The sequence below is a fragment of the Pediculus humanus genome, genomic scaffold (genome assembly GCF_000006295.1).
Source record: "Pediculus humanus corporis 1103172107488 genomic scaffold, whole genome shotgun sequence".
In the NCBI taxonomy this organism is placed as follows: Eukaryota; Metazoa; Arthropoda; class Insecta; order Psocodea; family Pediculidae; genus Pediculus; species Pediculus humanus.
Window position 1 is genome coordinate 892,344 of NW_002987105.1, and position 21,353 is coordinate 913,696.

A 21,353-nucleotide genomic window follows, 5' to 3' on the forward strand; every position below is an offset into this window, starting at 1 on the left:
AAAATTTTCACGCGGAATTTTTTTTTTATAAATTTTTTCTAATGAATTATTTCGATCCATCGATTCATCGATCGATCGATCGATCGATCGATTGGTTAATCGTAAAAGAATTCGAGAAGAATCGCGATTTTTTTTATTTATTTTTTATTTGTCGAATCTTCTTCTTATCAGCAAGGTTTGGTATGGTTTCCGGGGGTGGTAACTGTTTGGTTAACAATATTGCAAAATCAACAAAATGTCGGTTTAGAATTAGAGGTTTTTTTATGAAAAAAAAAAAAAAAAAAAAATGTCGAGTAAAACCTTGGAGATTTTTTTAATATTCGTCAATCAACTTTTAACTAATGTGCCTGAAAAGCCTGAAACTATTGTTTGTTTGTTTGTTTGTTTGTTTGTTTGTTGCACACTGTTGGGACAAGGTGTTACACGGTGAGAGCCTAACAACAATCGGCACGAACAACAACCTACCTGATACCTACCTTACGTTCGCGGGTTTTTTTTTTCTGCTCTCTCTCTCTCTCTCTCTCTCTCCTCCCTCCGGCATTTTTATTTCCCCGGAGCGAAACGTTCTTTTTTTTTTTTTTTTTTTTTTTGCTTGCTTGAACTTGTCTCGTCCTCGGCCGTTTAACCTAATTTTTATTTACTTTAATTACGATCGATCGGTCGATACAACCGTCAAAGGAAAAAAAAAAAAAAAAAGGAAACCTTTTTGGGTGGCTTTCGAATCGATTAATTCATCGTCGGGTATTTTTTTTTTTTTCTTTTTTTTTACGAGTAAAAGGGAATGAATGGGCAGGTGCGACAAAATTTTTTAAAAAATGAAATTTTTTTTATCGATTGTCATCGATCGATCGCGATGCATCGATCGATATATCGAATTTCAAATTAATCAAATAAGTTTTAAATTTATAAAAATGATGATTCACAAAAATAATAATAATAAGTCAGTATTACCTTTGACTAATACTTCCTTTTTTTTTTTTTTTTTTTTTTTATTAAATGATTTTGCGTGCGTGTGCGTGTGCGTGTGCGTGTGTGCGTGAAGCATATGGATTCGATTGATGACGTCAAAAACAAAAAAAAAGTCGATACGTAACAAAATGGTCGTTTTTTCAAGATTTTTGTTGTTGTTATTGTTGTTAAGCGTTAGATGTGGACGAGATGATGGTTTTGGGGGGGGGAGGGGGAACGCCGGAACAAACGTTTAAAATCCGCCATTTGAATATTAAATACAGTTTAAAAAAACCATAGAACCTTGTTCTAGAATGTTCTATTCCGATCGTCGTCACCAGATTTTAATTACGAATAAAAATTATCTTATCGTTGTTTTTTTTTGGTTTTGGGTAAAATAATACAAAAAGTTCGAAAAGCGGAAAATATTTCTTTTTATCGGGGGGAGTGGGGTAAGGTGGGGTGGGGTGGGGGGGAAGAAAGACAAAAAAATTTTAATCAATGAAATTGATAAATGACACGTTTTCCTAATTTTGCGACAACAAACGACAAAAAAAGAAAAAATAAATAAATAAGAGTCGATATATAGACGCTCGCGAAAAGTTTTTTTTTTTTTTTCGTATTGATAGGCGGCGTTATCTTGCACGATTTGATAACGACAACGTTTGTGTAAGTTTTAGAAAATTTAAAAAAATATGGAGGGACGGATTTTCTTTTTTTCCACTTCTTATTTAAAATTATATTTATTAAATATTCGTAGTAATAATGATGGTGATAAATTACAATAATAACTTTTTTTTTTTTTTTCCTTTTTCGATTTGTTGTGTTTGGTAAATTTGTTAAATCCATGCGAGACTGTAGAAAATTTTTTATTTTTAGGCGAGGTCGGCTAATCAATCACAACTGATAAGAAAACATTTGCGGTTTCCTTGAAAACGATACGAGTTTTTTTTTCTTTCTGCCTCCTTCTTCTTTGTACTAGTTTCGAGGTAAAGAAAAAAAATTCGATTCGAAAAGTCAAATGAGAAATTAATTTTTAGACGAGTTTTTTTTTTAAATTTTGTTCCCGGGAAACATCTTCGGAAAAGTTTACCTTCAAAAAAGCATTTGTGCATGCACGCTTTCGATATCTCGAACGCGACAAAAAAAAAAAAAAGAAAGAAAAATCGAAAGTGATTTTCCGCATCATTGTTTGCATTTTTTTTTTTTTTTTTTTTAAAGTTTGAATTAAAATTTTTTTTTTTTGTGATCGATAGAGAGAGAGAGAGAGAAAATGTCGGTCGAAATTAAAAAATAATAATAATAATATTATGGCAAAGGAAAAAAAAATTTTTTTTTTTTTTTTTCTAAATATCAAACATCGACCTTGTTAAATCATCGTTAATTTCGTACACACACACAATACGTACCTTCTTCCGGGTAATTTAATTTTATAACACGATAAATTATCATTATTATTATTATTATTATTATTATTATTTTAACCCGTTTCGAAGATAAAAATGAATTCATGTTGGTTTTTACAAGAAAGAGAGATGTAGAGAGAGAGAGAGAGAGAGAGAGTGAAATAAGTAAGAAGTAGTAGAAAAGGGGGGGAAAAAGACGTGGATGCAGACAGTTTTTTTTTTTTTTTTTTTTATTTAGAAAGTGGAATTCCGTTGAAGAAAAAAAAAAGGCGTACCAATCGTTTAAAAAAAAAAAAAACATTCATTTATTTTATTTTATTTTTTTATTTTTTTTTTTATGGATGAAATCATGTAAAATTCGAGTCCGTTGCTCTCTTCGTTAACTATCATCATTATTATTATCATTATTATTATTGTTTTTTTTTTTTTTTTTTTTTTTTTTGGGTTGGACTTTATCTTTTTCCGACAGTGAAACAAACGAACAAACGAACGTTTTCTCGGGATACCTGGTAAAAGTTGATTGACCGTCGTCGACGAGATATCATGAAATTATTATTATTATTATTATTATTGTCGTTATCAATTATCACAAGAAACATTAAAAACGATCACTTTCGAAAAGTTATTTGAGTGGGTTGTTCATCCTTTTTTTTTTTTTTTTTGGTTGTTTGTTTGAAAGAATTATCGAAGGGAATGATTGTTGTTGTTGTTGTTGTCGTTGTTGTCGCTTTTTTTTTTTTTTTTTTTTTTTTTTTTTTTTTGTTCTTTACCACAATCGGAAATTTTGTGACGAATCTCGTTCCGCTATATTTCAATGCTATCGTCGAATCGAGTAAATTTTTTTTTATTATTATTCCCGTTTTGGATATTTTGTGTTCCAAATAAGGTACAGCACGAACAACTAGAAAGTAGTTCAAACGATTTTCAGGCTTTTTTTTTTTTTTTTTAATTCAAATCCGATCACGAACGAAGCACTCGATAAAAAGAAGTAAAAATGAACCCGACGTTGCTTAGCAGAAGTTGAGAGAGGGGGGAGGGAGGGAGAGAGACGCGAAATCAAGTCGAATAATAATAAAAAAATTATTATTATTATTATTATTATTATTATTATTATTATTGTTTCCATTCTCCCAAATGAAATTTTTACAACATATTCGTATGCGTTTGTTTTTTTCATCATCATCATCATCGTCGTCGGAAAGAACGAGTACATATCGAGTTTGTGACGTAATCATTCTAACAAATCAGGTTTGCAACAACAACAAAAAAAAAAAAGTCGAACCAATGCCGATCCGATGACACTCGCCCGCGACCTTTGTATTGAAAAAATACGCTCGAAGGTTGTTGTTTTTCTTTCCTCCGCGTTTCAAATTCAAAATGTCGACGTCTTCGATGACTATGACGCGTGTTTTAAGGTCAATTTTTAAAAGAAGTAGAAGAAGAAAACCAACGAGCCAATCACACGTCGAAGATGAAATAAATTTTTATTATTAATTTAAAAACTGACGTTTGTACTGTTTTGTTGACGGGAGACGGAAGAAGGGGGGAAGCAGAAGAACACGAGGGGAGGCGAAAGGAAAAGTGTCTACCTGATGATGCCTGCGTAATGGCAGAAATTAAATGCGAAGAAATTCTTATTTTAAAAAGTTCCGGAAACGAGTTTTTACAACCGGAAATGGTTACTAGGGAGGACAAATACGAAAAGTTTTTGTAAGGAATCGATCGACGAAATTTTTTATTTTACAAAAAATGATGAGGTAGAGCCTAAAAATATCAACTCGAACCTGTTACAACGATATGCTCACGCGTCGGTACCTAAAAAGGAAAAAAAAAAAACAACTTTTTGGAAACGCAAGAGCAAACGCCGCGAGAATGAATGATTGTACCTGAATTCGAGTGTACGATTTATTATATAAATCGTTTAAAAGGAGGAACGAATCGATTATTTAAAATTTTTTTGTTTGTTCGTTTGTTTGGTTGTTGTTGTTGTTGTTGTTAATTTTCGTTTGCGTGTGCGATTCCGTGAGACGAAAAAAATTTCAACTTCCGTATTCTTTTCTAATAGCCGTCAGTCGGTCGGACGTGTGTATCTCTAAGAAAAGGAAGGAAATTTTGTACGTCCGCACCCGATGACTTTTAAATAAAGGAGTAATAATAATAATAATAATCGTAAGGGATAAGTAAATCCCGGTGACACGTCAAACGCACGCACGCAGGCAGGCAGGCACGCACGTCACGCAAGCGAACGCGATGTTGAGAGAGAGAGAGAGAGAGAAAGAGAAAACGGTTTCGGTTTGTTGAAGATGCAAAAAAGGGAAGATTGATTGATTGATTGATTGATTGACTGATTGATATTATTTTGTTTTTGGTAAAACCGTTTCAGGAGACACGATGGAACATCCGAGGCAGAAAAAAGGTTTTTTTAAAAATTTCTGGAAGAGGTCGAGACATTATTCGTTAGATCGTCAGTGACAGTACAGACGCATAAGGAGCCCGAGTTGTCTTTGTTGCGCTCCTACCGTTTATCCAGAAGACACGTTCGAGTCGGAATTTTGAAGTCGATGGGAAAATCGAACGTGTGTTGTCGATTGTATATAATATCATATTGAGCATATGGGATGGAAAGGAAAAGGAAATGGGAATTGTCATCACGTGTGACGTGTAAAAGTGTAAGTTAATAATAATATAATAAACTCCGAAAAAAAACACAAACACACTGCCCGTTGATTAATAATAATGATAATGATAATAATAATAATAATAATAATAATAATAATAATAATAATCAATATAATAAAAATATTAATATTAAGAAGAATGATTAAAAAAAAAAACATTAAAAATTATTTAAAATTTTTTTTTTTTTTTCGTAACGTGGACGTGATTAATAAACCGAATTTAATGAATATAAAAATTTTTCTAAATTTTTTCCCAATCAAATTTTTCGTGATAAAGACAAAAATAAATTTATATTATTAATAATGATGATGATGATAATGATGATGATGACGATGTGATAAAAAAAAAAAAAAAATGAAGATCGACCGCGCCGACCAATCGGGTGCTTGGGGAGGCCAACGACATTTTTTGCGGTCGATTTTCTTTCTTTCTTTTTGTTTTTCTCGTAAGTAATATTATTATTATTATCATTATTATTGAATAATTTTTTCACTTTTATAAAGTTGCGGTACGAGGGTTTACATCACCATAAATATAAATTTCATTTACAGGTACGTGTGCGTGCGTGAGTGTGTGCGTGTGTGCGCGAGAGGAAAAATTGAAAGACGAAAAAATAATAATAATGACAATTTCTTTATAATGCGTCGATCGAGGTGTGGTAGTGAAACAGAGAGAGAAGGGGGGGGGGAAACGAGAAGGTGAATGCGTGCGAGAGAGAGAGGAAATTATGGAAATAATTATTTTAAAAAGAGAGAAAATGATGGAAATTATGTAATAATGACGTAATCACCACCGCCACCTCCTTCATTTCCTTCTTCCTTTGATTTCTCCTTATTTGACGTAATTAATATAATCATCACGATAATCACCTGATGACGATGATGATTATTATTATTATTATTATTACGGTGGTAGTGTGTGTGTTTTGCCTTTTTTCTTTCTTTTTTTTTGTTTTTTTCCGTCTTTTCCTCCCCTTTAAAACGGAATCGTCATCATCGTCACGCTCCCATTCGCTCACTCAATCAATCAATCAATCAATCAATCACGAGTAGTGTAAATTATCATAATAATCGTCATAGTTTAATTTAATAAAAATCATTTTATTATTTTAATTAATTTTTTTTTTTTTTAATATAAATTCAAAAATACAAAGCCTACAAAAAAATTTTTTTTTTTTTCTTAATTAAATTTAAATTTAAATTAAAATTTTTTTTTCTCCTAAATATATATATATATATATATATTATTTAATGTTTACAATAATATAATATAATACGATTCCAATGTATAAAAAAAATCTAAAAAAAAATTTTATTTTATTTATTTAAATCAATTATTATTATTATAAATAATATCTCTATATAAAATGTTTTCATCATCATGACACTGACTGATTCCAGCCTCTCTCTCTCTCTCTCTCTCTTTCCTCCCTCCTCTCCCTCCTTCCCCTTCCTCCTCCTACTTCCTACTCTCAAATTAATAGCAGAATGGTAATAATAATAATAATAATAATAATAATAATAATAATAAAATTAATCTCTGGAGGCCGTCAATCGTCGTCAATGTTTTCTCTCGTTTCCCCTCCCTCCCTTCCGCCTCCCCTCTCCTCATATTTCTCTCTCTCACTCACACAATCTTTTTTTTTTCCAACATTTTTTCAAGTATTTCGTTTGATTTATGGTTCCAGAAAACAAAACAAAAAAAAAATGGTTTCCAGCTTGTTTTTTTTTTCTCGTGATAAATAAATAATACTAATAATTTTGGAGTGCTGGACTAGACAGTAATTAATAATTTATAAATTTATACATTTTTTTAAGTGTATCAGGCAAACATGAGAAAATGAAGGTAGTGTAAAGAGTAAATTAAAATTTAATCAATAGATTCCGGCTTAAAATCAAGAAATATACGGGAATTTTAATTTTCACTTGAAAGTTTAGATTCATTTTATGCAAATATTTTTAATACTTTTAATAGCAAAATACGTTACTAGGTATCAGGCAAACATAAGATAATGGGAGGTGTAAAATAAAATACAAACAATTGAGTATTTTTTTAATACTTTTATTGGCAAAATATTTTAAAATGTAACAGAAAAACATAAGAAAAAGGAGGTAAAGAGTAGAATAAAAATTAAATCAATGGATTCTCACTTAAAATCGGGTGTACGGAGAGAAAAGAAAGAGAGAGAGAGAAAGGGCGAAAGAAAGAAAGAGAAAGCAAACTGAAATCACATAGGCTTATTCATTTTATTAAATACAAAAAATGGTCGCATTTTCTTGGTTCCACACATTTAAAAAAAAAAAATTATAATATTGATAATAATAATAATAATATTTATAATAATAATAATAATAATAATAATAATAATAATAATAATGATAATGATAAAACTGGTCCATTTGATTGAATAGATTCAAACGACATTATTAACATTTCGATTTTATTATAATAGTTTAATAATAATAATAATAATAATAATAATAATAATAATAATAATAATAATAATTATATTAATTAATAAATTTAAAAATTAAAAAAAAAAAAAAAAACCTACTAAAGCACACGCACAAAACATGTCCAATTTAATAAGAATCAAAACACTTTACCCCTTACCTCCCTCCCTCCCCAACCAACCCCCCCACGACCCGGTTTCATCATTTCCCCTCCTTGATTTACATTCTTTTTCCCCCCTCCCCATTATTCACTCGTTTTTACCTTATTCTCGAGATTAAGTTGACGCAAAATACAAAAAACAAACAAACAAACGAGAAAGAAAAAAAAATGGCGAGTTTAACAGTTCGTAATCACTCCCCGCATTCCCCCCCCTTTTTTTTTAAAAATTTTACAATGCAAAAAATAAAAAACCAATCAATCAGTCAAATCAAACAATCGATCGATCAATCAATTAATCACCGAACTTTTGTTTTGTAGCCGAAAATTTTTTTTAAAAAATCCGTTTCGAATTAAAGATTTTCTTCTTCTTTTGTGATGCCTCGACACTTACACACGCAACTTTTTTGTTCGCACTTTTAGAAAAAACGCGACGCGATGCGACGCACGCACTCGCGAACGTGCGTACACGCACGTTCGCGAGTGCGACGTTTTCAAATCTTTTTTTCATTCATTTTTCAAAATTAAAAATAAAAAGCGTTTCTTTAAAAAAAAAATTTTTTTTTTTTTGCGATTTTTCTTTGCATTATTATTACTTTTTTTTTTTTTTTTTGGTTTCTCCGTTATAAATTTATTAATTTCATATTAAATTAAAATATTAATAATATTAATAATAATAATAGTAGTAGTAGTAAAAATGTTGTTGCCCTTAAACTTGATTTGTAATCCGTTTTGCCTCTCTATTGCCTCTTTTTACCTTTTTCTTTTTTTTCTTCCATTTTTAAGTCTCTCTATAGTTTTATGTATAAATTTCGTTTAGGTGTGTGTATGAGTGTGAGTGTGAGTGTGTGTGTGTGTGTATGTGTATGTAGCTCTTCTTTTATTTTCATTCAGTTTTTAATGCCTTGGATTGTGAATTGACCTCAGTGATTCTCGCCTTTTGCCTTTTTTTTTCTTTTTTGTCTACCTGCAACAAAAGAAAATCATCGCGAATGTTCGTTATCGTTCGGATAATTATAAAGGAGAAAAAAAATTGATCGTTGGACTTTTTAAGTAAGTAACTGGTCAAGAAACAACAACAACAACAAACAAAAGACTAAATAATGACGATCTCTCTAACGATAAGCTAATGACCACAAAACATAGAAAAGAATATTATTATTATTATTATTATTATTATTATTATTATTATTATTATTATTATTATTATTATTATTATTATTATTATTAATGGAATTATCGGAGACTACTTCTTTTTTTTTCTTCTAAAGCCTAAAATTATTTATCGATGAGGTTTTCACCTGTTGATTGATTGATTGATTAAATAAAATTTTTAATCGATTTGTAGAACACCTCATAGGATTGATTTCAACGTATCGAATCGACAAGTTTGTTGTTAAAGTCAAAGAAAAGAAAAGAAAAGAAAAGAAGAAATAATAATAATAATAATAATAATATCTGGTTTTCCAAGTTCGGGTCAGTTTCACGTTTAATCAAATTATAATAATACATTTGCAAAAATTAATTTCTCTTTCTCTCTCTTTCACACACACACACACACAAAAAAATCTTTTCCAATAATTTTACTTCTTCTTTAACGAAACTTGTTTTTTTTTTTTTTAAAGTACGTAATAAAAGAGAAAATAATAAAAAAAAAAAAAAAAAAAAGGTTCGTTCTGTCAAACGTAAAACAAGATAAAAAAAAATTTATTTATTTACCTCTAATAACCGCAACCAACTAAGTAATCTCCTAACTTTTCCACTACGGACGCCGCTTGTTGCGGCTGAATTGGATCTTCATATAAAGAAACGACAACGGCTGAAATGAAAATAAAAAATAAAAATAAAAAAATTATTATTTTATACAAACAAACGGTGTTGTTTTTTTTCTCTCTCTCTTTCTCTCTCTCTCTCTCTCACTCTCTCTTTCTCTCCCTATTCCCCTATCCTCCTTCCCCCTAACCCTATCTATCCCCCCCTCTCTCTCTTTCACTCTTACTCTCATTAACTTGTGCATTGAAAAGTTGTCTAAAGACACATTTTATTTTTAATTTTTTTTTTTTTTTTTTTTTTAAACGACTAAACCTACTACGTTAGGTTTTTGAAATTGAGACTGCTGTTGTTTTTAATAAGAAAAAAAGAAAAGAAAATAAATTTACCTTGCGTTGTTTTCATGCAATGTACTCCTACTTTTCCAAGCTTCGCCCGGATAACTCTATCTGTTCCTGATAGGTAGATGTAGCGCGTGCCTGCTAGCGTTACACCGGTTGAAGTTAAAATATCTTGTTTATCGAAACTTTGTACCAATTTGGTCAATTCATCTTTCGACAACTGTAAACAAAAACAAAAGCAAAAAAATTAATAAAATCAACCTTGTACAGGAGAAAAGGAAGGAATAAACCCCGAAACAATAAAATATGTCACGAAATAATAATAATAATAAAACTTAACAAAATTTATATTAAATGGCCCAGGCAGGCACACAGAATGACATTGACAAAGCCTTGATCTTGAAGAAGGGTCAACAACAAATCGAATCGAGTTCAAAAGAAAAGAGAGAGAAAGAAAAGAGAAAAGAAAAAGAAACTAATATAAAGTCGAGTTTAAAGACCTCAAAAAAATAAAATAAAATAAAAAGAAAAAAAACTCGATCAATAACAGCATCCATTTGCATACCTAAGGCTGGACATTTTGCTTCTAATTTTCTTTCTTTCTTTGTTTCCCATTCTCTCTCTCTTTCTTTTAATTTTCAAAATGGGGGAAACAACACACACACACACACCAAAATGAAATTTCTCTCTCTTAAAAAAAAAAAAAATATTTTTTTCGGGGCGTGCATAAAAACTTGTATTATTTCAACTTAAACATAGAACAACAACAAGTAAGATTAGTCTAATTTTTCTTTTTTCTTCATTTCAAATAAAATATAATTTTTTTTTTTTTTTTTTTTTGGGTGTTAACTTAGATATGAGTGGGTGTAACATAGAAATAAGTTTTTCTTTTTTCTTTTTTTTTTTTTTCCTTTTAATTTTTTAAAGGGAAAACATAATAATACTTTACAGTGAGTATAAATAATGTGAATGCAACAATTGCAAAAAAAAAAAAAAAAAAAAAAAAAAATCAACGACGACCTACGACTAAGTATTTATTTATATAAAAACATTTATTTTAATGTCAAAGCAAAAAAGCAACAAAAAAAAAAAGTATTAAAATTCATTATATTTATATATATATATATATAGCATAAGTGTCTGGCTGGCCATTATTTATTATTGTATTTAAAACAAATTTCCTTTTTTATTCTTTTTTTCTTATTTTTTTTATCTTTTATCACAAAGTTATATTATTTGTAAATGATGATAAAAAAAAAGAGAGGGGGAGAGAGAGAGAGAGAGAAACAAAGAGGAATTAAAATATTTCATATGCATAAGATGATGTTTGTCGAGTTTAAAAAACTATTCAATTTCATCAAATGTTACTACGATTAATGAGTAAAAAGAGAAAAAAAAAAAAAAAAACCAATTATAAAATAAATTTCAATTTTTTATGTAATTGATAAACATTTTCAATTGCACACACACACATAAAAAAAAAAATAAACAAATGAATTTGCATCGACCAACCCATTTAACCATGTTTGCAATTTGAAATTTTCTCTTTTTTTGGATTTCGTTTGGCCTATAAACTGTAGGCAATTTCTCAAGGTAACAAAAAAATAAAAATAAAAATAAAAATAAAAATGCATAAGAAACAAATGGATTAATAACACACTTTTTCAACGACAAATAAAAAAAAAAAAAAAAATAAAGAAATCAGGTCATCATTATTACATACACATGTTTCATTTTGATTAAATTAATTTTTTTTTATCCCAGGAACTAACCCACATTCGAGAGATTTTAAGTCTTCAACGATATCACATTACTCATAAAATCAATTAATAAATAGGTAAACATAAAACTTAATAAGATGTTATTATTATTATTATTACTTTTCAAGGATTTACAAATAATTTAAAATGAATAATGTGTCGTGTAATTACAAAAATTCTACTCATAATAAATGTCGTTTAAAAAAATTGTCTTGAGAAAGAAGGAAAGAAATAAAAATGGCCACAAAATATTGAAATTTAAATAAAAAAAATAAAAAACATTTTTATAAAAGATAATAATAATAATAAAAAGTAATAATAATGATAATAAAAATGGTAAAATTTGTTTTAACAAAATTGCGAAACGTAGGTCATGGTTTGTAAAGAAGCAAGTTTGCACAAATCAAATCATGTGTACAATTTTGAATAATCCATTAACGTTAAAAAAGAAATATATTAGATATATATTTTTTTGTATAATGAATCTTACATATGGCGATTTCAATAGAAAAAAAAAAGAAATTTTTTAGATTTTCCCTATAAAATTTATATAAATTATAATAAATTGTTTGAGTATGAATCATTAGAATTTTCCCAGTAATCCTTTATATATGATTCAACTTTTTTTTTTTTTTTTTTTTTTAACACCAAGAAGTTAAATCGACAAAGACGCCATATTGAAACTTTCTCTGTTTGTCTAAATTACATTTCTTATTTCTTATAAATTTAGCATTATTCAAACGATATTTAAAGGTTTCAAATAAAAAATTGTTTGGTAAATTTAAACAAAGAGAAATATTAGTAACGTAAGAGAAATGCAGCCATTTTAAAATGCAATGGGTCTTGCCAGCGCAGTACTTTTGATAAAGCAATTTAAACTATTAAATTTATGCGTAATTATTATTATCGTTGTATCGATTTAAAATTGATGAAACGAAATATGAGAATATTAGAGAAGGGAGAATAGGGGAAAAAAAATTAAAAGTCGAACAAATGCATTCGTTTCACCGGTTTTACAAAGACCGCCATCTTGCCGGGCCTGAGCTAGCACGAGGGACGTTTTTTTTTCCTTTTTCTTTTTTTTTTTTTTTTTTTCGTTCATTCAATTTCTACTTACTTCAAATCCTTCAGATTTAGCCCAAACATTGCCATCGTGTCCAACGATTGCAGCTTTTGTTACACATTTAGAAGCAAGTAATTGCTTCTCTACATAATCCTGCCAACTCATTTTGTACACAAACTACTGAAAATAATCACGGCACGCACAAACCGACGTCTAACTTTGACGACTGGAACTGAAGAATCGAAAGAAGTAGTTCCGAAATAGTTGTCAGAGTGAGAATGTTTTAAATTTAAATTTTCCTTACGATTTTTTCAAATTTATTTAATTTAAACTGAAATTTTTTTAATTTAATTTTTTTTTTAAATTCTTTCGCGAGAGAATAATTAAATTACGACTAAAATACTCGATAGTCAAAACAAAACTACTTTTTGTTTCTTACTCTAAAGTTAAACTGTTATGAGGTTTTTAGTTCTTAAATTACCCACCGGCGTTGGTGTTCCTAATACTTTGATATTCTAGGCGGTGACGTTTTTCAAACGAAATTCCCGCTCTTCGAAGTCTCACTTCTGATAAATATTAAAGAAAATCATATAAATTTCCAAGAAATTACAAATATATATAAATATAAAATGTGAGTAATATTAATAAATAAATAAATAAAAAATAAAATTACTTAATAGAATTGCGTTTTATTGCAACATTCGATACCCCCCCATTTCTCCCCCCCGTGGGAGGAAACTTGCATTTTACCCCTTCCTTATATAAAATAAAAAATTTTTTAATAATTTTCTCCTTTTATAATCATCATTATCACCAATTATTATTATTATTTAACTTCTTATAAAACTAAATCTCATAAACATTCATGAAGAAAACAATCAGAGAGAGGGGTGGGGGAGGGAACAAAAAAAAAAAATTCAACCTATTATAAATTTAAATATAATAATATATATAATTATAAGAAATCATTTCATTTCAATAAGTAGTAGTAGTAATTGTAATAATAGTAGTAATCAAACCTACTACTACCACCACCACTACCACCATTAGAATAAAATTTAATAAAAATATTTTTTTTTTTTAAAAATTTTTTCCCTCCTACCTTAAAAAAAAAAAATCAAAAATAAATGTTTTAACATGAAATAGCAAATATCATACATGATTTAAATTAATATTTGCATGTTTATAAATATCTCATCTTGAAAAAAAAAAAAAAAAAAAAAAATTTAATTGCTTGCACTTGCCAGGATGTTTAGTTTTAGTTTTAGTTTTAGTTTTTTTTTTATGTGAAACAAAATAAATTAAAAACAATTTCAGACAAAAAAAATGATGATTCTAATACGTTGGGTATAATAATATTTTTAAAATATTACAAATTTTTTTTTTTTTTTTTGGTTTAAAAAAACGTTTATCTTCCCTACCTCCACGTTTAAGATTTTCTTTTTCTTTCTGCCCCTCCCCTCCCCCAGGACTTTAAATTTTTAATATTACCCTAAATATTCCCTCCCTCCCTCCCTCCCTCCTCCTTCAACAAAAAACAAAACAAAAAATTTTGATTTGTTATTACAATTAATTCCAATCAAAAAATTTTTTTTTTGGGTATTATTATCATTATTATTATTAGGATTTCACTTGCACGTGCACGAAAACAAAAAAGTATTTATAAATATAAATATATATATATATATATATATATATACACACATCAAATTAAACATATTCATTGATTGATTGATTGATTGATTGATTTTTTTTTTTTTTTTTGCAGTTTCAAAGGTACTTGAATGTGTTTCCCATGTTTTTTTTTTTAAAATAAATATTTGGCCAATCGATAAATAGGTAGATAGATGATGATGATGATGATGATAACTAAATAAATTATATTATTTATTCGGGGTTTTGTCATTATTATTATTATTGGTTTCAAATAATTAAAATTTAATTAAAGGGAAGAAAAAAAAAAAAAAAAAAAAACTTTATTAAATAACAAAAAAAAAAAAAAAAAAAAAAAAATTATCAAGTACCGGATTTTAAAATAATAATAATAATCATTTTTTTTTTTGGAAATTTAACCACGATCATAATAATAATTTTAATATTATTATTTTTTATTTAATTTTAATGAAGTGAATGAAAAAAAAAATTTTTTTTCTCTCTCTCTCTCTCACTTTTTTGACAATAACCCAATCATGATTATTATTTAAAAAAAAAAAAAAAAAAAAAAAAAATTTCTATCAAATATCAGTAAAGCATGTAAATAATTATACATTAATTTTATTATTATCATTATTATTAATGTTTTTTTTTTTTTTTAATTTGTTTTTCTATCAATTTTTTCATTTTTTTTTTTTTTTTTGGCTTTTCTAAAAGTCTTTATTATCCTTTTTTTTTCTTTTTTTTTTTTTTTAAACTGATTTTACTTTTTTTTTAATTTTTTTTTTTAAATTTTTTTTTTTTTAGAATTTTTTTTTTAAAAACAGTTTTCCTTAAAATTTTCCCTTTTTTTTTTTTTATTTTTTTATTTTTTTATTTTATTTTTTAATGAACCAATGTTTTAGTTGTTGTTGTTGTTGTTGTAATATATGTACCGATAAAAAGGAGGTAAGGTAAAGGTAAAAACGTTTACATAATTATTAAGAAGAAAAACCCCTGTTTGCTGAACTTCAACAAGGAAATTTTGATCTTTATTTCCGAAAAATCTTCCAACAGCTCGACTGGCCAAATATGCCTGCAAACACAAATAAGAAAAATACTACTGTCAGAAATGCCAAAAATTATTTTTTTTTTTAATTTACTTTTTGTTTTAAAAAAAAAAAAAAAAAAAAAACTTTTTTTCCGATCACTTTTTAATCAGAAACTTGGCCAGAGACAAGAAGAAATATTTTTCTTTATTAATTTAAACAATCAAATTTTCAATGTGTCTCTTTAGCCTTACTTTCCTCCAATTCATCTTTTTTATAAAATTCAAAATTAAAATAAAATAAATAAATAAATAAATAAAAAAACAAGACAAGGCCAGAGGTTTCATAACATTTTTTTTTTTTTTTTTTTTTTGTAAAATTCAACAAACAGGGTTGAAAAATCTTAAAAATACGTAAAAAAACAATTAATAAACACAATTTTTTTTTTTTTTTTTTTTTTTCATTTTACTAAAAATTTTTATTAATATTATTAATATTATTTTAATAAAGGACGTACAAAATGGGCACTTTTGCAGTCTAATCAGAAAAATATCATCATCCCGTCCCCTACATCTTTTCTGATTAAAATAACCTTTCCAAAAGCCGACTAAACATTTGCACAAACATAAAAATTTTTTCGAAGGAAAATAAATGAATGAATGATAATAATAATAATCATTCATTTTTAATTGCAAGTAATTTAAAAAAATTTTTTTCTTTCTTTTCTTTTCTTTTCTTTTCTTTTATCATTAAAGCAAATAATAAACATTAAATTTTAAACACTTTTCTTTTTTTTTTTTAAATAAACAATTTGAATTAAAACACTAATACATTAAAAAAAAAAAAAAAAAAAAAAAAAATGTTAAATAAAATAATTATAATTTAAACAGTAGAGAAATCTTTCTTATCTTAATTAAGATTTACTACTACTATTACTACTACTACTACTACTACTATCAACTTATGTATGTACCTTATATTCTTGAATGAAATTAAAAAAAGAAAGAATGAATGAAAATTAGGTATAATCCCAACAATTAAGACCTCATAAATGCATAAAAAAAAAAAAAAATAAAATAATAAAACACAAATCAATAATTATTACAATAATATTAATTCCGTTATGTTAAAAATAAGATTTTTTATAATTTTTCCAATTTTAATTATAATTGTTATAACCATTTAAAAACCTTAGTATATTATTATTATTATTATTAATATTACTACTACTACTATTACTTTTAGCTTTTTTTTTTTTTTTTCGTTTCTTTTTCTTATTCTTTGTTTTAGTAATTTACTTTTATGAGTGTACTAAAATTGATTATTATTATTATTATTATAATACAATACTTATTATTATTATTTTAAATAAAACACTAGAAACTATTTTTTTAAAAAAAAAAAAAAAAAAACTCGGCCCCGAGGGGGCCGAGAAAAGATCAACGAGCGATCGTTTGATAAACGATCGACGTTTCTCTCACACCTCCTACTATATTATAAATATTTGTTTTGTTTTCTGAACGAAAAGTCAATGTAAAAAATACGCCCGCCTTTCACAAAGAAGGAGTAAAAAAAAAAAAAAAAAAAAAAAAAAAAACTATAGAAACTCTCGAGAATTTAACGCAAATAGACAAAAAAATTATGTGCTCATATTGTATGCACTCACGTCACGATTATTAATCATCACAAGTCCAAAAAAAAAAAAAAAAAAAAAAATAATAATAATAATAAAAAAATCAAATCACTTCAAGCGCGGTCAAAAAAGGCTTTACGATACTCACAGCTTGGGCTTTGGGACACAAACCAAACAGCCTAAATCAAATCAGCTACGTTCATTGGCATTTCAATGATATGCGTATTGAAGAATTGTTCTATATCGTTCAGGGTTCTCTTGTCTTGCTCGGTAACAAAATTTATAGCGACACCTTTTCTTCCAAATCGTCCACTTCTACCAATTCTATAATTATTAAAAATAATAAATCAAATATTAATAAAATGTTATTGAGGAAATAATCAGAAAGAAAGAAAAAAAAAAAAAAAAAAAAAAATTTGTTTGGCAATGATTAAAATTTTTATGCAAAACAAGCAATTAAAAGTGAAAGAGTTTAAGAAATTTACAAGGTCAATACACAAAAGTTTGTTATTGTAAACTTTAATTTAACTTTAATCTCTGAGATAAAAAAAAAAAAAAAAAAATTCAATCAATAATATATAGAAAATATGTTATCAAATGATGAGAATTCAAATGTGATGATAAGTTTCCTACTAATTATAATATATATATATAAGTTAATTATAAATTAATGCTTTGGTTTAATGTTGAAATTTCAAACGCATCTTCTTGTCGCTAAACAAATCAAGTTTTGTTGTAAAAAAAAAAAAAAAACATTCAAATTTACCTATGAATATAGTTTTCACGATTAGAAGGCAGGTCGTAGTTGATAACTAAAGAAACCTGTTGAACATCAATGCCACGAGCTAAAAGATCAGTTGTGATGAGGACACGGCTAGATCCCGATCGGAACTGACGCATAATAAATTCTCTTTCACGTTGCTCCATATCTCCATGCTGCATAAAAATCAGACATCACATTATTAAAAAAAAAAAAAAAAATGAAGTAGCATTCACTATTCGAGAAAAAAAAAAAAAAAAAAAAAAAAATATTAATCCTTGTTTGAAGCAAAAGAGGATGGGACCCAAATATATGAGTAATTGGGCACCGAAGGCTTACTTCACTTTTTTATTCTTCCTCTATTAAGCATTCATGCTCTACAATCAACTATGTAAAGGCATGCCAAGATAGAGGGTGAATTTTGCCACAAAAAAAATAGAAACCTTATTTTAAAAAAGTCGACTGGAGTCGTCGCGACATACCATTGCAGAAACAGTGAAATCTTTCTTATGCATGAAATCCGTTAACATGTCTACCTTACGCCTTGTATTGCAAAATATTACAGCTTGAGTGATAGTTAGTGTCTCATAGAGATCGCATAAAGTTTCAAATTTCCATTCTTCACGTTCGACAGAAATGTAAAACTGCTTTATACCCTCCAACGTAAGTTCATCTTTTTGAACCAAAATATTAATGGGGTTTCTCATAAATTTTTTGCTGACTTCTAAAACATCATGGGGCATTGTAGCTGATAATAATATAACCTAAAAAAAAAGAAAAAAGAAAATTTAAATGAGTCATTTATCTCTCATAATAGTAATGTAATAAGCAAAACTTCAATATTTTTTTATCACAAAAAATAAAAATATTAATCCTTGTTTGAAGCAAAAGAGGATGGGACCCAAATATATGAGCAATTGAGCACCGAAGGCTTACTTCACTTTTTTATTCTTCCTCTATTAAGCATTCATGCTTTACAATCAACTATGTAAAGGCATGCCAAGATAGAGGGTCAGAAAAAAATAAAAACCTTATTTTAAAATTCTTTAACAAAAAAAAAAAAATTGTACCTGCACATCAACATCCAGTGTTTGGAACACATCATGAATTTGATCCTTAAATCCTCGAGACAACATTTCATCAGCTTCATCCAGAACAAATATTTTGATCCTATCAGTACGTAAACATCTTCTATTAATCATATCATAAACACGACCTGGAGTTCCAACTACAACATGTACACCATGTTCTAGTTTTCTCATATCTTCACGTACATTAGTACCACCAATGCAAGCATGACACATAGCATTCATAAAATCTCCCAAAGCAATTACAACTTTTTGGATCTGAAATTTTAAATTATTTTTTTAATAAAATACAATAAAACAAATTTTTTAAATAAAATTTTTGAAATAAGTTGTAATTTTGTAAGTGAGTAATAATTATGGTAATTATTAAAACAATCTTTCACCTGTTGAGCCAATTCTCGAGTTGGTGCAAGAATGAGGGCTTGACACTCATTAATACTAGTATCTATCTGCTGCAAAATTGAAATTGAAAAAGTAGCCGTTTTGCCAGTACCAGATTGGGCCTGTGCAGTTACATCATGACCTTTGATACAAGGCATAATGGCCCTTTGTTGAATTGCTGATGGTTTCTCAAAACCATAAGCATAAATTCCTCTAAGAAGTTCTTCTTTAAGCCCCATATCATCGAAGTTGTCAACAACTTCATCATAGTAATTTGCGAAACCTTCATCATTGTCAGTGCTAGGTGTTGCCTCTCCAGATGGATCCTGTTCACTTGGTCCATTTTTTGATTCACCCCCAAGCCATTCCTCGTTTCTGAAAAAATTTATGATAAAATTATTGGGCACGATCTATAGTTTTAAAAAAAAAAACAGAATTAGCAGGGAAAAAAATTAATTATTTAAGGGGATTAAAAAAATTGGATTGAGCAATTTTTTGCAATAAAAAATAAAAAAATAAAATAGGCACAAAAACAGAATACTATTAAACAATTGATGAATATGAAAATTCTAAGGCTATAGTGCTTTTGCACTAAGCTTTGACCAACGTGGCCTTGAACTCATCTATTACTCAAAAAATTTTTTAGTATCAGCCTTAAAAAAATTTAAATAAAATTACATTTATAAATTGTAATTAAACAAATAGGAAAAATGAGTATAGAAAAACGACTATAACTTCCACGTTTTCATATGATGAATCATTTTGACAATGAAATCATTTTTGACGTTACCGTAATGGTTAATACAAAAATAATAACTATTATAAGATAATAAGAAATCAAAAACGAAGTAAAATATTCTTTTCGAATAAATACAAAGCCAAATACAAGCATGCTTGTACTTAAAATAGGACGTAATCCAGCATAGCCTACACGCCACGCCATGTTTGAGGGCATGAGCTCGTCGGCTACATTTTAAATACACAAGAATTTTGGTAACAATTGACAATTACTAAATAAATAATCACTTTTAACCACGTTCACATAAAGATTTATGTAAAAGAAACTTATGATCACCATTTAAATAAAAAAAACTCAAGTATTTTTTCATTTACCTTCTCTCTGAATTATTATAAGACATATTCCAACTATTCTTGAGCAAGAAAGGAAGTTTATAGTGACGTCAAAGCAAATATTAATCCGCCATTCATGCACTCACATCAAAAGAAAAAAAAATTAAAAAATTACTTTATTTTATTTTAAAAATACTTTTTATAAAAAATAAATAATAATAATAAAATATTGAAAAGTTTAAAAAGTCAATTATAAAATAATAAAATTAGTTTTAATTGGGGACTACTTTTTATTTATCAAGAACCATATACTTTTACTCAGTGTTGCCAAACTTGAACTTTATTGCAGAGTAGCTAACTACTATTAGAAAAAAATTTCATGGTTTCCCGTTATATGGAAAATAATTGGCCACATAATTTATAATAATTTTATTACAGATATTTGTTTCACCTAAAGAAAACATTTAATTAAATTACTCCAAACATTTTTTTTTAAACTCAAAAATACCTAAAAGAACTTTTTGATAATATTTTTCTCCGTCGTTTAATTACGGCTCATTAATTAAACCTTTTAAATATTGTTACTTTTAAAGAAGATAATAATAATAATTAAATGATAAGAGAAAATAATTTTAATTAAAACCCCCACGCGAAATTCATGCAAATTTTTAATAATAATTTATTTATTTTTTGGTTAATTATTTTAACGTGATTTCAATTGTCTTACGATTTAAGTAATAACCGTGACCTTCACATTTAGCAAAAAAAAAAAAAAAATTGATATATTTCGAGGTATTTGCACTTTATCTTTGCAAAAAAAAACAAAAAAAAAATTTTCCAACTCAGCAAAAATTTTCCTTATATTTTGAAAAAAATAAAAATTTTATTTCCACTCAATTAAATTTTTTTTTTATTTTATCTCAATGAGTACATTATTAATAAATTTAAAGGACAAAAAATAAAAATAAATTAATATTTCTTAAATTTAATATTTATATATTTATGTAAAAATGTTTTTGTGTAGCATAAAAAATAATAAAAAAAGACAAAACAAAAAAAATAAAAAATATAATACAATTTTTTAAAAATATGATATTAGTTATAATTTTAATTTTATTATTTAATAATAATAATAATAATAATAATAAAAACCCTGACAGTT

At 27.1% G+C, this 21,353-nt stretch overlaps 2 protein-coding genes across 2 annotated transcripts; both read right to left on the bottom strand.

Moving 5' to 3' along the window:
• Positions 1–9,364: 9,364 nt before the first annotated feature.
• On the bottom strand, positions 9,365–12,742 carry Phum_PHUM148630 (Profilin, putative; the record flags this gene model as incomplete). The annotated part of the gene is made up of 3 exons (XM_002424681.1): positions 9,365–9,462; positions 9,803–9,974; positions 12,632–12,742. The coding sequence occupies 3 exons, from the start codon at positions 12,740–12,742 to the stop codon at positions 9,365–9,367; spliced, it is 381 nt and encodes a 126-aa protein (XP_002424726.1).
• A 4,328-nt stretch (positions 12,743–17,070) lies between these two features.
• Positions 17,071–20,075, bottom strand: Phum_PHUM148640 (eukaryotic initiation factor 4A-II, putative; the record flags this gene model as incomplete). Its single annotated transcript, XM_002424682.1, has 6 exons — positions 17,071–17,215; positions 17,658–17,827; positions 18,134–18,415; positions 18,722–18,997; positions 19,123–19,530; positions 20,007–20,075. The coding sequence occupies 6 exons, from the start codon at positions 20,073–20,075 to the stop codon at positions 17,071–17,073; spliced, it is 1,350 nt and encodes a 449-aa protein (XP_002424727.1).
• Between the last annotated feature and the right edge of the window lie 1,278 nt (positions 20,076–21,353).